Below are 12,333 nucleotides of genomic sequence, written 5' to 3'. Positions count from 1 at the left end.
AATCTTGAATAATTTTTCGACCAAAACACTCAAATTAATGTTAGTGGCGTGGAATATTTATTGAATATAATGCATTAGATCATTACCGGACTATTCTTATTTGATTTCAGTCCCTTCTGTAACTGGATTGAACGGATCCATATATTAACTATTCGTCGATATATTCGTCGTTAGATTTATACGTTCAAAAGCAAAATATAAATGTTTGACTTTCGTATAGTTATTCGCTAAATATAATGGTCATACACAAGCAAACCATTTGTCATGACAATTGTCATGCGTAAATGCGAAAACAGAATAGAAACATACGGTATGAGGCATGATGTCGACGCCAACCTCTCTCAGTTTCTATTCTGTTTTCGCATTTTCGCATGACAATTGTCATGACAAATGGTTTGCTTGGTCATACATATACACACTTGTGAAAGAATTTCACTTGTGGAAGAATTGTAAACAGTAAACTATAAACTAATCGATGGCTTATGGTAATTTTTAACAGTTACAGTTTCGGGGATATTTTTTTTTTATAATGAACAATATCGACAAGAAAACAAGAAAAAGAAAAGGAAATTCCTAGAAATCCTTTTATATCATTTTTTTATGTCCCATCTAAAAAAAAGGCATTACTTCTCAGTTTACCAAGAATACAGAGACAAAGAATATTAGAAATATGCAAACTTTATATTCCAGAACCTTTATCATCTGGTAATTATCTAGAAGGTCGTTATACATTCTTCTCTTTGATAAAAGGCCCGAAAGACACACAGATTTCAGCGATCGTACATCAACCGCTGCGCAATCATAACTGATTGAATTTCCGAGCGGGCATTCGTTTAAATACAGACTTGTGTGATTTCAATGGCCTGTTTGTAAGCTATTGAAACATGTTTTCGGGTCAATAATTAACAAGGAACCGATCACCCACATTTTGTTTATTAGTCCCTGAAAACTGACCTCTGCAAAATTTCAACTCAATCGGACATGAATTAGGGGTGCCTCAGAGCGCCCAGATTTGTTTTATGGACCCTCAAAAAATCCCCAAAATCAAAATTTTGAGCGTTTCAAAACGAGCTGCCTCAAGGCACCCCTAATTCATGTCCGATTGAGCTGAAATTTCTCACAGGTCATTTTTTAGGGACTCAAAAAATCAAAAAAAATAAATCAAAAATCAATAAACAAAATGTACACGGTCGGTTTTTGAAATTTGACATGACAATTTTCGCGGCCACCCTAATGCACATGTTGTATCAACTTTTGAATGTGGTCTTAGTGAGTGAAAATATTCTCTGGAATTCAAAATGCTTAGTTTTATTGGAAATGACAGATGACTCGCTTTATATAAGGTAAAGTTTATATGAAATAATTCCTTTCAATTATTAACTCAATTATGGTACTACCGATCAAAACATTGGACATAGTTGTTCTCTTCGTGATTAAGCAATTATTAGTACGATATATTCGTAATGCCACTCAATTAGCTTTATTCGCTCTCTTCTTTATCCTTACGATGAGACTTCTTCTTGTCTGCCCGACTGCTGTGTCTGCTGGTGCTATCGCGCTCGCGGTCACGACTACGCGATTTCCTTCTAGACTTAGATTTCTCACGACTACGTGACCTTTCACGGTATCTGAGAAACAAAATACAATTGAAATAAGATCCAATGGCAGAACGTAACACACAGTTACCTCTCTTTATGACGATCAGTTTTCGAGGAGCGTTTTTCCTTCTCGGGATCCCGCTCTCGTTCCGGCTTTTCGCTGCGAGCGCGTTCAGGTTCCATTAGTTCGGGTTTCACTACCGATAACTCCCGTTCTCTGTCCCTCTCACGGTCCCGACGGTGTTCCCGCTCTCGTTCGCGAGACCTAATGTGACGGTCTCGTTCACGTTCTCGTTCAACCCGTTCTCTGTCACGCTCCCGTTCCCGATCGTGGTTACGCATTACCGGTGGACCCATTCCAGGTGGTCCCATGTTCATGCCAGGTTGCATTGGCGGAGGCATCATTTCCATGTGAGGAGGCATGCCCATTCCTGGGGGCATCATTTGAGAGGGACCAGGCGTGAGAGTCTTGATACCATGCGGCTGCCAGTTACTTTCCTGATTCCATTGCGATTCCTGTGTCGGCTCATAACCATAATCGCCATAATCAGGTTCGGGATGATAAAAATCTGGAGGGGCTCCGAAGGGCGGTGGTCCCATTGAAGGATCAAATTTGGTGGCCGATCGGCTGTATTCACGACGATCGGCGGTCATCACTTGAATAACATTTTCCTTAGGATGACGCGGCATCATTTCTCCCTCGGATCTGGGATGCATATTCATACCACCGATCACATCGATTCCATTCATCTTCCTAGGAGGCGGAGGCCCAGTTCTCCAGTTGTTTTGTGTCTGTGCGGCTTGTGGATTATTTATGGTTAGCCCTTGAAGGCCCACACCGCTCTCATGCATACGCATACGTTTCTGTCGTTCACAGTAAGACTTCCACGTATCCTCATTGAATCCATAATTGAAGTAATCAGTTATGTCAGCACCAGGTTTACGCCAGGGCTTTTCGTCCAAAGAATCAATGCTGAACTCATGAGCCGGAACTCCATTGATAGTGCCAACGCTTTCGAATTCTTCAATGCTAAACTTACCAGCCGGTTGCTTAGACTTATCTAGTCCTGGGGCGGCTTGCGCCGCTTGTTGAACCACTATTGGCCCTCTTGGTTTAACAATGCTATACGTCGGACCGGATTTGATATCCCTTATAACAACATTGACATCGTCATCATCGCTATCTTCTGAGTCCATTTCTCCATCGCTTCTTTCCGGTTTTTCGGGCCCCTCCTCACGTTGATGGCTCTCATCTTCCTGTAGATGTGAATCGTCTTCTCCTTGCTATAAATTTAAAACTATAAATTTCACACTCTGATTTAGCGTCAATTGACTACGCATGTTTACTTACAAATGCTTCCTCTCTTTCGGCCGCATCATCTCTCGACGGGTTTACATCACTCGAATCCATTGCGTTATCATCGTGCTGGTCGGCATCGTCATCTGGAAATCTGCCCTGAACCATATTCAATCGCTTCTGTTCATCCTCCTGCATCTCCTCCCAGTGCGGATCGGATACCTCGTCGTAGGTTCCATTCTGACCGTCATCGGTGGTTTCATTCTTATCGTTGTCTCCAGCGGTGTCCTCTTTACCGTCATCTTTCGTATTCCCATACAGCCAGCTATCTTCGTTCCCTTCGTCCGCCATGGTTGGAGGATGCTGTTTATATGTAAATACGGAAAATTCACAATTTTTCTTCCCAAACTTATGTTGTCGCGCTTCTAGTTGAAATTCTCAGGTTGAAATGTGAAATATTTTTCTCAGATTCGAGCTCAATATTTATATACAGGTGGAACACATGCAATGGTGAATTAGTGTGATCACTGTAACAAAACGAGGTAGACTACCGGCGTCAACACGGATTTGAACGATTTGAATGTAAACACATGACGTCAATCATATTGGATTTTATTTCAAATAGCAGATGAAAATTACTTTTTCGGAGTATCAATATTTTCACACTTCGTATAAATGCACTTTTGACGTAGGATTACCTCTTTCGTGAACATATTGGGGTACAAATTGAAAATCGAGCACATCGTGAAAATTGTCCAATTTCAAACGCTTATTGCTCAGTCATTTCATGATGGACTGATGAAATTTTCACGTCAATCGATTTCGGCACTCCATAAAAAAATTTTATATTGAAGTAAATAATATATGTCATGAAACTAACCATCCACTAACCATGATCGATATATCAAATCAAACCCGATTAGCTTTTCTTTCTTGGAAAAAAATATCACACTCGAAAGAAAACTGGATTCTAGTTGCACAGATCTCGTCAAATACTACAGAAATATTGAACGAATACTAAAACATGATTACTTTGAAAAAATCTACCTGCTTTTAGCACATATTTTGCGACCATATATATTTTGCATGTTATTATCAATAGAGAAGGATATTCAGATATTATGATGGAGAGTGAAGAGTTTTTACGAAACTTATAAAGATCATTGCATAATCGCGGTGTAACAAAAACCGGGAAGCAGGTTTGTGATGCGTTTCGAGATTTTGTTTGGAGCACAATGGAATCATAAAAGAAAATGAATCAATTTCCAGACTGCTGTGAACTCTCATTTATTGAAGAAATAAAATGCATTGTATGAACTAATAATAAGTTGAGTATTTTGAATATATTTTGTATGTTGAGCACTATGAACTAATGAAAAGTAGTATTTCTTATTTAGTTAACCTTATAAAATAACACTAAACAAATCCGTTCTGAAAGAAAAAATCCCTGTAAAACGAAACCAATCATTCATTATACCATCAACACAAAGTCATGAATTTATGAATATTTTATTTCTTTAATGCCAATAACAACCTGCGTCTAAGTACTGATTAGTTAAGATTTCTATGCCAAATGGTACGCCAAGAATACGCGTGACATTTCGGAAGATATCGGTTTCTTTTGACGAAAAATATCCCTGATCAGAACGGGAGTAGTACCTAAACCCGCAGCATGATATGGATGACGCTAACCACTCGGCCACGGGACACGCTGACTTATTTATAAAACTGAAATATTTGCTTGCAAATAACATAATTTTTGGACATTTCAGTAATTTATTTATTATTTCAGTAATAATATTTTTCGAAGACGCTAAAGAAACATCTGGTATCTCTGGAGCGAAAAAAACAGCCTGTATTTGTGGAGCGAGTAATATGATGGTTTTTTGCGAAGAACACGAGAAGTTTAGAATGAAAACTATGACTAAAAAGTCACAGGAGGGTTGTGTATGAGACAGGACCGCATAGTTGACGTAGGATTCCGTTAGGCTATCTGTTGGTTTTGGATATGTTTGAAGAATTACATCGTTAAACTCTTTGATAATGATTTGGTGGCCTCCTGGGAAGGGCTGTTTCGTTTGGTTGTTTGGTATTGTTTGTTCACTCCACCAGCGTCTACCGAGTGATGATGACAGACGGATGGTAAATAGTCGTTGGATGTTGCGTATCAGATGAAAGATACCGAGGTGGAACGAGATATGATAAAACCGCGCTCTGTGATCCTAGAGGAGATGCCTCCTGTGTTATTTATGGATGAAATAAAGAGAAAAAAAACTCACCAATGTAATATAAGATAATTACCAATACCAAACACAATTATCAATATTTCTCATCAGTAAAAACATGTTTCTTTAATATAGAGAAAACATATTCAAATGGAAAAGGTAATTTTCTTTTATAATTTTTACTTTCTGAGTGTTTATTCAAACCAATTTTAATTGAACTAACAATACCTATTACTATATGTAGAGCAATCTCTTTTTCTAATATTTCTTCACCTTTCCAATTTTTCTCACCGTATAAACTTTCCTTTGGTGAAAATGAACACAACAAAACAGACAGCTTAAACCAAATGACCCGTTCTCGAGCGAGAACACACCTTGATTATTATCATTCACCTTACTTGCAATATAAAAATGCCCCCAACTTTCATATATTTGCAATGCCGATTTCCTCTGGGAACCTTGGTTTTGATGTTTCTGTTAGGGAATACATTTCAGAAGAAACAAAAGTTCCCCCTTCTTTCATGTATTTGCAATGTTGATTTCCCCCAGGCAGCTTGGTTTTGATGTCTCTGTTAGGGAACACATTTCGGTGGGAGCAAAAGCTCCTCCTACTTTTATGTATTCGCAATGCTGAATTCCCCCAAGCAGCTTGGTTTTGATGTCTCTGTTAGGGACCCGCCGCATGTGTCGTCAATCGTCAATCGACCAATTAGAAGTGGGTATTTCCGTGAGGAGAGGGGTTGAGATTTTTCAATTGTTCGAAAGTTAGTTTCATGACATATATTATTTTCTTCAATATAAAAAATTGTTATGGAGAGCCGAAATCCATTCACGCAACAATTTCATCAATCCATCATGAAATGACTGGGTAATAAGCATTTGAAATTGGACAATTTTCACGATGTGCTCGATTTTCAATTTTCAATTTGTACCCCAATATGTTCCCGAAAGACGTAATCCTACGTCAAAACTAACTTTTCTGTATCAAGGAAATATTTTCTGTAATTAATGAAATAAATATAAGTACCGGAGTCTCGTGTGAGCAGTCGTCGCGTGAAGACGTGTTTGTCATTAGCTCCGTTCATGGTTTTGTGTTTTTTTTTAGTTATGGTGGAAAAACATTTGTGTTGTGCTGCAGAAATGATGTTTCCAAAACATTCCGAAACTGTTTTTTGGCAGGGTTGTGTGGAGATGTGGCTTACAGTTCTTTTTGTTGTTTCCATGAATATGGATTACATGATCATAACCGCGCTTCGCGTTGAGTGCCCGTCGTCATTGACCATTTAAAGCTCGAATCACCGAAAATTGCACAACGAGAATGATTTGCTAGTCCCAAGCGTCATTCTGATTTTTTTGCAATTTGGTTGGTTCAGGTCAATCACGGAGAGCAACTACGAATTGTACAGTCTACCCATGCTCAAGCTCAAGCTCAATCATAAATAAATATAAGTACCCATTTATATAATGTATTGATTAGTGGAAATATAAGGACATTCATTTAATAACGGTTGTAGAAAGGCCGAGACTATGTGTTTTGTGTATTAAAATTCAATCGAATATTTATTTTTCATTCAAATTTTTACAATTTAAATCTTCAAGCATGCTCTTCCTCACTCTCTCTTTATTTCATTGTGAGGCTCGCTAAGATAGTAGATAATTAATAACAAACCACCTGTCAAATTCCCGCTCTGTACCATACAGTTTACATATGCCATTACATAAACATTTTGGTTTTAGCCTGAAGCTGGGCTCAGAATATCACGCTATACGCTCGCAGTGTTGAGTTTTTGTTTTTTTTGAAGATGATGGGCCTTATTCTCGTATCAGTCGTATCCACTTACACTTACGTTCCACTATGTTTATATCTCATTTCACTTTTTTGTACCTATTCCCGTTTCAACCGATCGTGAACTGTAAAAATAAACTCCGTGTAGAAAGTGGAGTGGAAACCTGAATGACCTGTGTTCATTTTGTTTTGTTTATCCTCGAATAGTGGACAAGTTGTGTCGAAAAAGGAATATGATCGGCGATTACGATGAGCACGAGGAATCGCTCTGTTTACACAAACGAGAGCGTGAAGTGTAAACCAGAATAACATCGATGGATGGATGGAGGCGATCTGGCGTAGCGGTAACATCCATACCTCTCACGCTAAGGGTCACGAGTTCAATTCTCACTCCCGACATTCTTCCGAAATGGAAGGTAAAAGTGACGAACCAGCCAAATGTGTTGAAAGTCACTATAATACAGAAATAAAAAAAAAAAAAAAAAACATCGATGGATGAACTCGGTGTATTCATAATGCATTCTACCAAATGTTCACAGTTGCGTGTAATCCGGAATTACGTTGTACTCACTTCACATTGTTTTCACATGTAGTATATTCGGGAATAAGACACGATGATTCCATACCCATCTAAAATTCCCCATCAATAAGATGTTTTCATCATAGTTTCGTTCAGCCTTCTGCTTAACAATACCTAAAATATTTGTAATCAAAACCTCTATTCAAACCTTGTTCACGCAAATTAGGAGAAATTATTGACGTTTCAAAATTTTTTTCGAAACGTTTCTTTGACATATTACATAAGTAAATATCAGTGATTGAACGAAAGTTTCAATTTGGTCTGAATAATATTTTATACAACGTATAGCTCAGCACATTGTCTTATTAAGAACTCAATGCTATTTTTCGACCATCAATCCACTGATTGGTTTCATTACAGCTAACTGTCAGTTGGTGTCGATTAGTTAGAGCATTAATAGTTGAGCAGAAGCTATTTCAGGCTTAAGTTGTGGCTGTTCAGCTTTTTTTGGGTTGTTTAGCAAACAAAAATAAAAACGCCTTCAAAACGTTTCACTGCTGTATTACCCAGGTGAATATCAATAGTTGAACTTCAATTTGGCCCGAAAATTATTCGGTTGACTAGTTTAATAACAGCTAATGATTACTTGTCGCGTAAACTTGGCCTAAAAATGCCGCGTTTGCGCCACGTTTCATCAACTGTCTACGGTTTGTAAATTTATTTTGTGTAAACGAAAACGAAGCAAATTACTATTCAGCGATTGAATCTGTAATACAAATTCATGACATGCGTGTGGTTGATTTAAGTATTGAAAGCTAAGTTTAACGTTTATTTTAAAGCAATCTGTCAACGCGACGGGACGCACACCACGGCATTCTGTATCCAGAAATAAAAACGCCCATTCGACTTTACCATATTTTGAAATTAATACATACCTACTATGTTACGCCTTCATGATCTACCAGTGACTCCCTCGTTCGTTTTTATACCAGTTTTGACAACTCAGTCAAGTTGTCAGTCGTCGCATACCCGTGGTTGTCAATTTTCAGGGCTACCAATCTCGCTATTCCGGTTGAAACAATTCTTTCTTTCTCGATCAACACATCAAGATGGGTAGGTCGTCGTTCGATTGTGTAGATAGGAACTCGATAAAAATAGCAGTGCCGATATACCAGGAATTGTGGCAAATGTGTAAAAAGTTGCAGCTTTGAATTGTTCCTACAAGCCGCTGAAGATTGTTTCAAGAGTGAATCATTTGTTTAGGAAAAATCAAACGAAACAGTTGTCCACGTTTCCGGTATATTTTGACAGAAGACTGCAGTGTTTAGCATCTCTTCAATAGCGGTGGAAACAGTTTAGTAGCGAGTCTGATGGAATATTTCTTCTCCTTATCCTCCGGACAGGTATCAGCCGTGACAGTTATCACAAAAGGCGGGCCACTGGTGGAAAGAAGGCCGCGATCCGCAAGAAGAGGAAGTATGAGTTGGGACGCCCAGCAGCCAACACCAAGGTAATGCCATTTCCGATTTTTATAGGTTAATTGAAAGGTAACGTCTGTTTTCTGATGGATTTCAGATTGGAGGCACCCGCGTTCACTTTGTGCGGACCCGTGGAGGAAACAGAAAATTCCGTGCGCTCCGTTTGGACGCTGGAAATTTTGCCTGGGCTTCGGAGGGAACGGCTCGCAAGGCACGTATCATCGATGTTGTTTACAATGCGTCCAACAACGAGCTGGTCCGTACCAAGACGCTTGTGAAGAACGCTATCATTGTTATCGATGCCACTCCATTCCGCCAATGGTACGAGAGTCACTACCTGCTGCCACTGGGCAAGAAGCGTGAAGTCAAGGCCGGCGAGGAAGACGTTCTGGCCAAGAAGCGCAGCAAGCATGTAATGAAGAAGTACATCAAGCGACAGAAGACAGCAAAAATCGATGCCGCTCTTGAGGAACAGTTCAACGCTGGACGTCTGCTGGGTATGTTGAATTTGAAAGTTTGTGTCGGTGCGCCGTGAAAGATTTGTGACCCAAGCAGAACGAATCATACTTTGAGAAGTCGATAGCAATGGAACCATCAATCCCTACTATTATTTCATAGCATGTATTTTCGCGATGCACAAATCCTTCACAGCATATTTACTCTCGCATGATGATAACAACTAAAGCGATTCACACCCTCTCCGAGGGTCTAACACTTCCTAGTTTCGTTTTGAGACGAAGAACCGTTATTGTGAAAAATGATCCCGGCTTTGTCATAGTTACACTGATTATTCCAATAATGCGCCACCAAATGTGGAGTTTATTAGATCTGCTTTACTAAGAGGGTATGTTTTTCTATTGATTCTTCTGTATAGCCGCCATCGCTTCCCGCCCTGGACAATCCGGACGTGCCGACGGTTACATTCTAGAAGGAAAGGAACTCGAGTTTTATCTGAAAAAGATTAAGAATAAGAAATCGAAGTAAGCTTGAATGGAGGCGTCTAGCAGACAGAACGTGTATACTTGAGATCTTTTACACGACCAACTTCTGCAGAAATAAGGGAATAAAAAAAAGTTATTTAACGAATTCGAGAGATAATTATGTTGGAAGCGCTATGTGATAATATCATATTATACCTTGGAATATCAATTTTTTTAATGCGTTTGAAACGGTTTACATTGGTACAAACTCGGTTGAAATTTGTTTGCAACTGCATTCAGCCGTTTCGGAGATTATCTATCAGCTTTTTGGTGTTTTCGAGAGATCGTGTAATTTTTGTGATCGTTGTTGGGTATTGGATGGTTTCTAATTTTTCTGTCCTGATACTCTTATAGTTTTTCAATGAGATTGATGTCGGGAGATTGTGGTGGAGTATTAATAACCTTTGAGAATTTATCTTGTGCTAGGGGTGTTTATTTTTTTGGTATTTGCGACGTAGTCTCATTTTCCTGAATAAGTTAAACTTTGAATCTGATTCCATCGATTTCAATTGTTAATCGTTAATTTCTTGATAATCAACTTTCAGCGCAATTGAACACACGAATGAAAAAAGTCAACAATTCCCAACAGTTTGAACGCTCGTTCAACTTATGGAGGAGAATGTAGACATTGTCAGAGGCTTTTGTGGAGTAAGCATAGGCAAAACAGAAGTTAAATTGAAGTGGGAGTTAATTGGCAAGGAGATGGATGCACTACCCAGCAAACATTAAATCGTATAATTTTGCACGTGCCAAGTCGTACAAGAAATCCGAATAAATCATAATCGCATATAATATCAATCAAAGTATGTATCGTGTATATTTGAAATCGCATTAAATGTAAAAACTCGATTTTAAATACTATTATCAAATTAAGTCGCAATTCGGTATAATAAACATCAATTTTATGATGTACATTGTCGTAAAATATATTTAATCCGCATCATATGCGTATATTACGCTGATGCAGTTTGTGTGTCGTATAAGCGTATAATTTAAATCGATTCAGTACTGTAGTAAATCGTGTTGCATACTGAAGAAAACCATGAAACAGTAAATCATATTAGATCCTAATAAAGAACACATTGGGGCTGATTCTGATGCGCGAATGAGAAGTGACAGCTCAGAAAAATTGCCTCACTCAATTTCCGAAGGCGACTGTGGTGAGATTTTTACCTTGAATGAACTCTCATGAACACTCACTCAATTCTCGTGGGCGATTGCAGTGGAAAAACATGCCATTTTGTGACTTTTGAAGTCGTATCCTCATTTGTTATCGACTAGTACCAGCGATGGTAGCCAAAAATAGGATTAGGCGTTTCCAAAGGATTTGAACGATCTCTAATCATTCGTAGTTCCAAACGGGCAATTGCTGCTCCAGATTCAAAGATGTAGTCATCATCTACATTGTGAAAATTTTCGGACAAAAACAGGCAGTTTCGAATGCAATCCAGTTAAACTGTGCTTTTTTAAATAATTTATATTTATTATTAACAAGTAGTCGGTTAAAGTACTTGGTATGCTATTACGAATGACAAGAATATACATCTTCTGCAGCCGCTATAACGCGGTACAAAATTAAAATGTAAATTTAAAATAGTTGACCCTAACTGATACGAGAAACTCAATTCAGCATACCGTTTCCTTACTCCAAAAACACTAATCAGACTTTCAAAAATTAAAAAAAGCTACTTAAGTAGTTAAAAATCGTATATGTTTAATCAACTTCTTCCATGTGTGGGGCATCCTCGGTGTCATCCTCTAGTGGAGGAACATCTTCACCAGTAGTTGCGGCTGGAGTATCATCTGTGCTCATAGCTTCGTCCTTATCGATTCTAAGACCCAGCTGGACCATAAGATAGATGCGAGATGCGTGCCCACCTGACTCATCCAGTGAGAATCCAGACAATAACAGTGCAGTTTCGTACAGTAGAATTACAAGATCCTTGACAGGTTTATCATTTTTATCGGCTCATTGTCTATGGATAAAATTTAGCTTTTGGAAATAGTTTAAAGGTGACAATAAATATATCTTACCTTGATGGCTTTTATGTGAGGAGACTATAAAATTAATGTTCACTGCAATCTTATAAAGAATAGTCAACCTTTTACGGAATCAGCACCGGACACTAAGTCAAAGCACGAATGCGGAATCAAAACACGGATACGAAATCAAAACAATTGAAATAACATACACTCATATTAATGCAAAGGGACTATGCAAAAACAGATTTGAAAATATATTTTTATATGTTTTCTTATCCCAGTGATATTATTTTTCATCAATTATAATAAGGGGAAAACATTTATAAAGATGAACGAAATTATTTCCTGTACATATTTGTAACAAGGAATGAAAATTTTTAAAATAAAAGAAATATATATTTATGAAACACATTGAATACATAGAGCCTTTGCAAAAAACACAAGCTTTGACATATATTTCAATGAA

General features: G+C 38.2%; 2 protein-coding genes across 3 annotated transcripts in view; one reads left to right on the top strand and one right to left on the bottom strand.

Moving 5' to 3' along the window:
* LOC129780254 (40S ribosomal protein S8-like) overlaps window positions 1-9,990 on the top strand; it is a 263,344-nt gene extending 253,354 nt beyond the window's left edge. The window contains exons 1-4 of one of the 2 annotated variants that reach the window (XM_055788316.1): window positions 8,492-8,539; window positions 8,830-8,936; window positions 9,002-9,401; window positions 9,779-9,990. In XM_055788316.1, the coding sequence (XP_055644291.1) occupies window positions 8,536-8,539; window positions 8,830-8,936; window positions 9,002-9,401; window positions 9,779-9,888 (621 nt within the window). In that variant the 5' untranslated portion in view covers window positions 8,492-8,535 and the 3' untranslated portion in view covers window positions 9,889-9,990. Of the gene's footprint in view, window positions 1-8,491; window positions 8,540-8,829; window positions 8,937-9,001; window positions 9,402-9,778 lie in introns of those variants that run through there. The other variant, XM_055788315.1, reaches the window with a different exon arrangement.
* LOC129780261 (pre-mRNA 3'-end-processing factor FIP1) lies at window positions 1,334-3,368 on the bottom strand. The gene is made up of 3 exons (XM_055788326.1): window positions 2,950-3,368; window positions 1,687-2,882; window positions 1,334-1,628 (listed from the first exon to the last, which is right to left on the bottom strand). Exons 1-3 carry the CDS (start codon window positions 3,244-3,246, stop codon window positions 1,481-1,483), a joined length of 1,641 nt encoding a protein of 546 aa, XP_055644301.1. The 5' UTR covers window positions 3,247-3,368; the 3' UTR covers window positions 1,334-1,480.
* Window positions 9,991-12,333: the final 2,343 nt, after the last annotated feature.

Source organism: Toxorhynchites rutilus, chromosome 3 (assembly GCF_029784135.1).
Source record: "Toxorhynchites rutilus septentrionalis strain SRP chromosome 3, ASM2978413v1, whole genome shotgun sequence".
Taxonomy (NCBI): Eukaryota; Metazoa; Arthropoda; class Insecta; order Diptera; family Culicidae; genus Toxorhynchites; species Toxorhynchites rutilus.
Note: the sequence above shows the minus strand (reverse complement) of the source record. Positions and strands in the feature narration are given on the sequence as shown.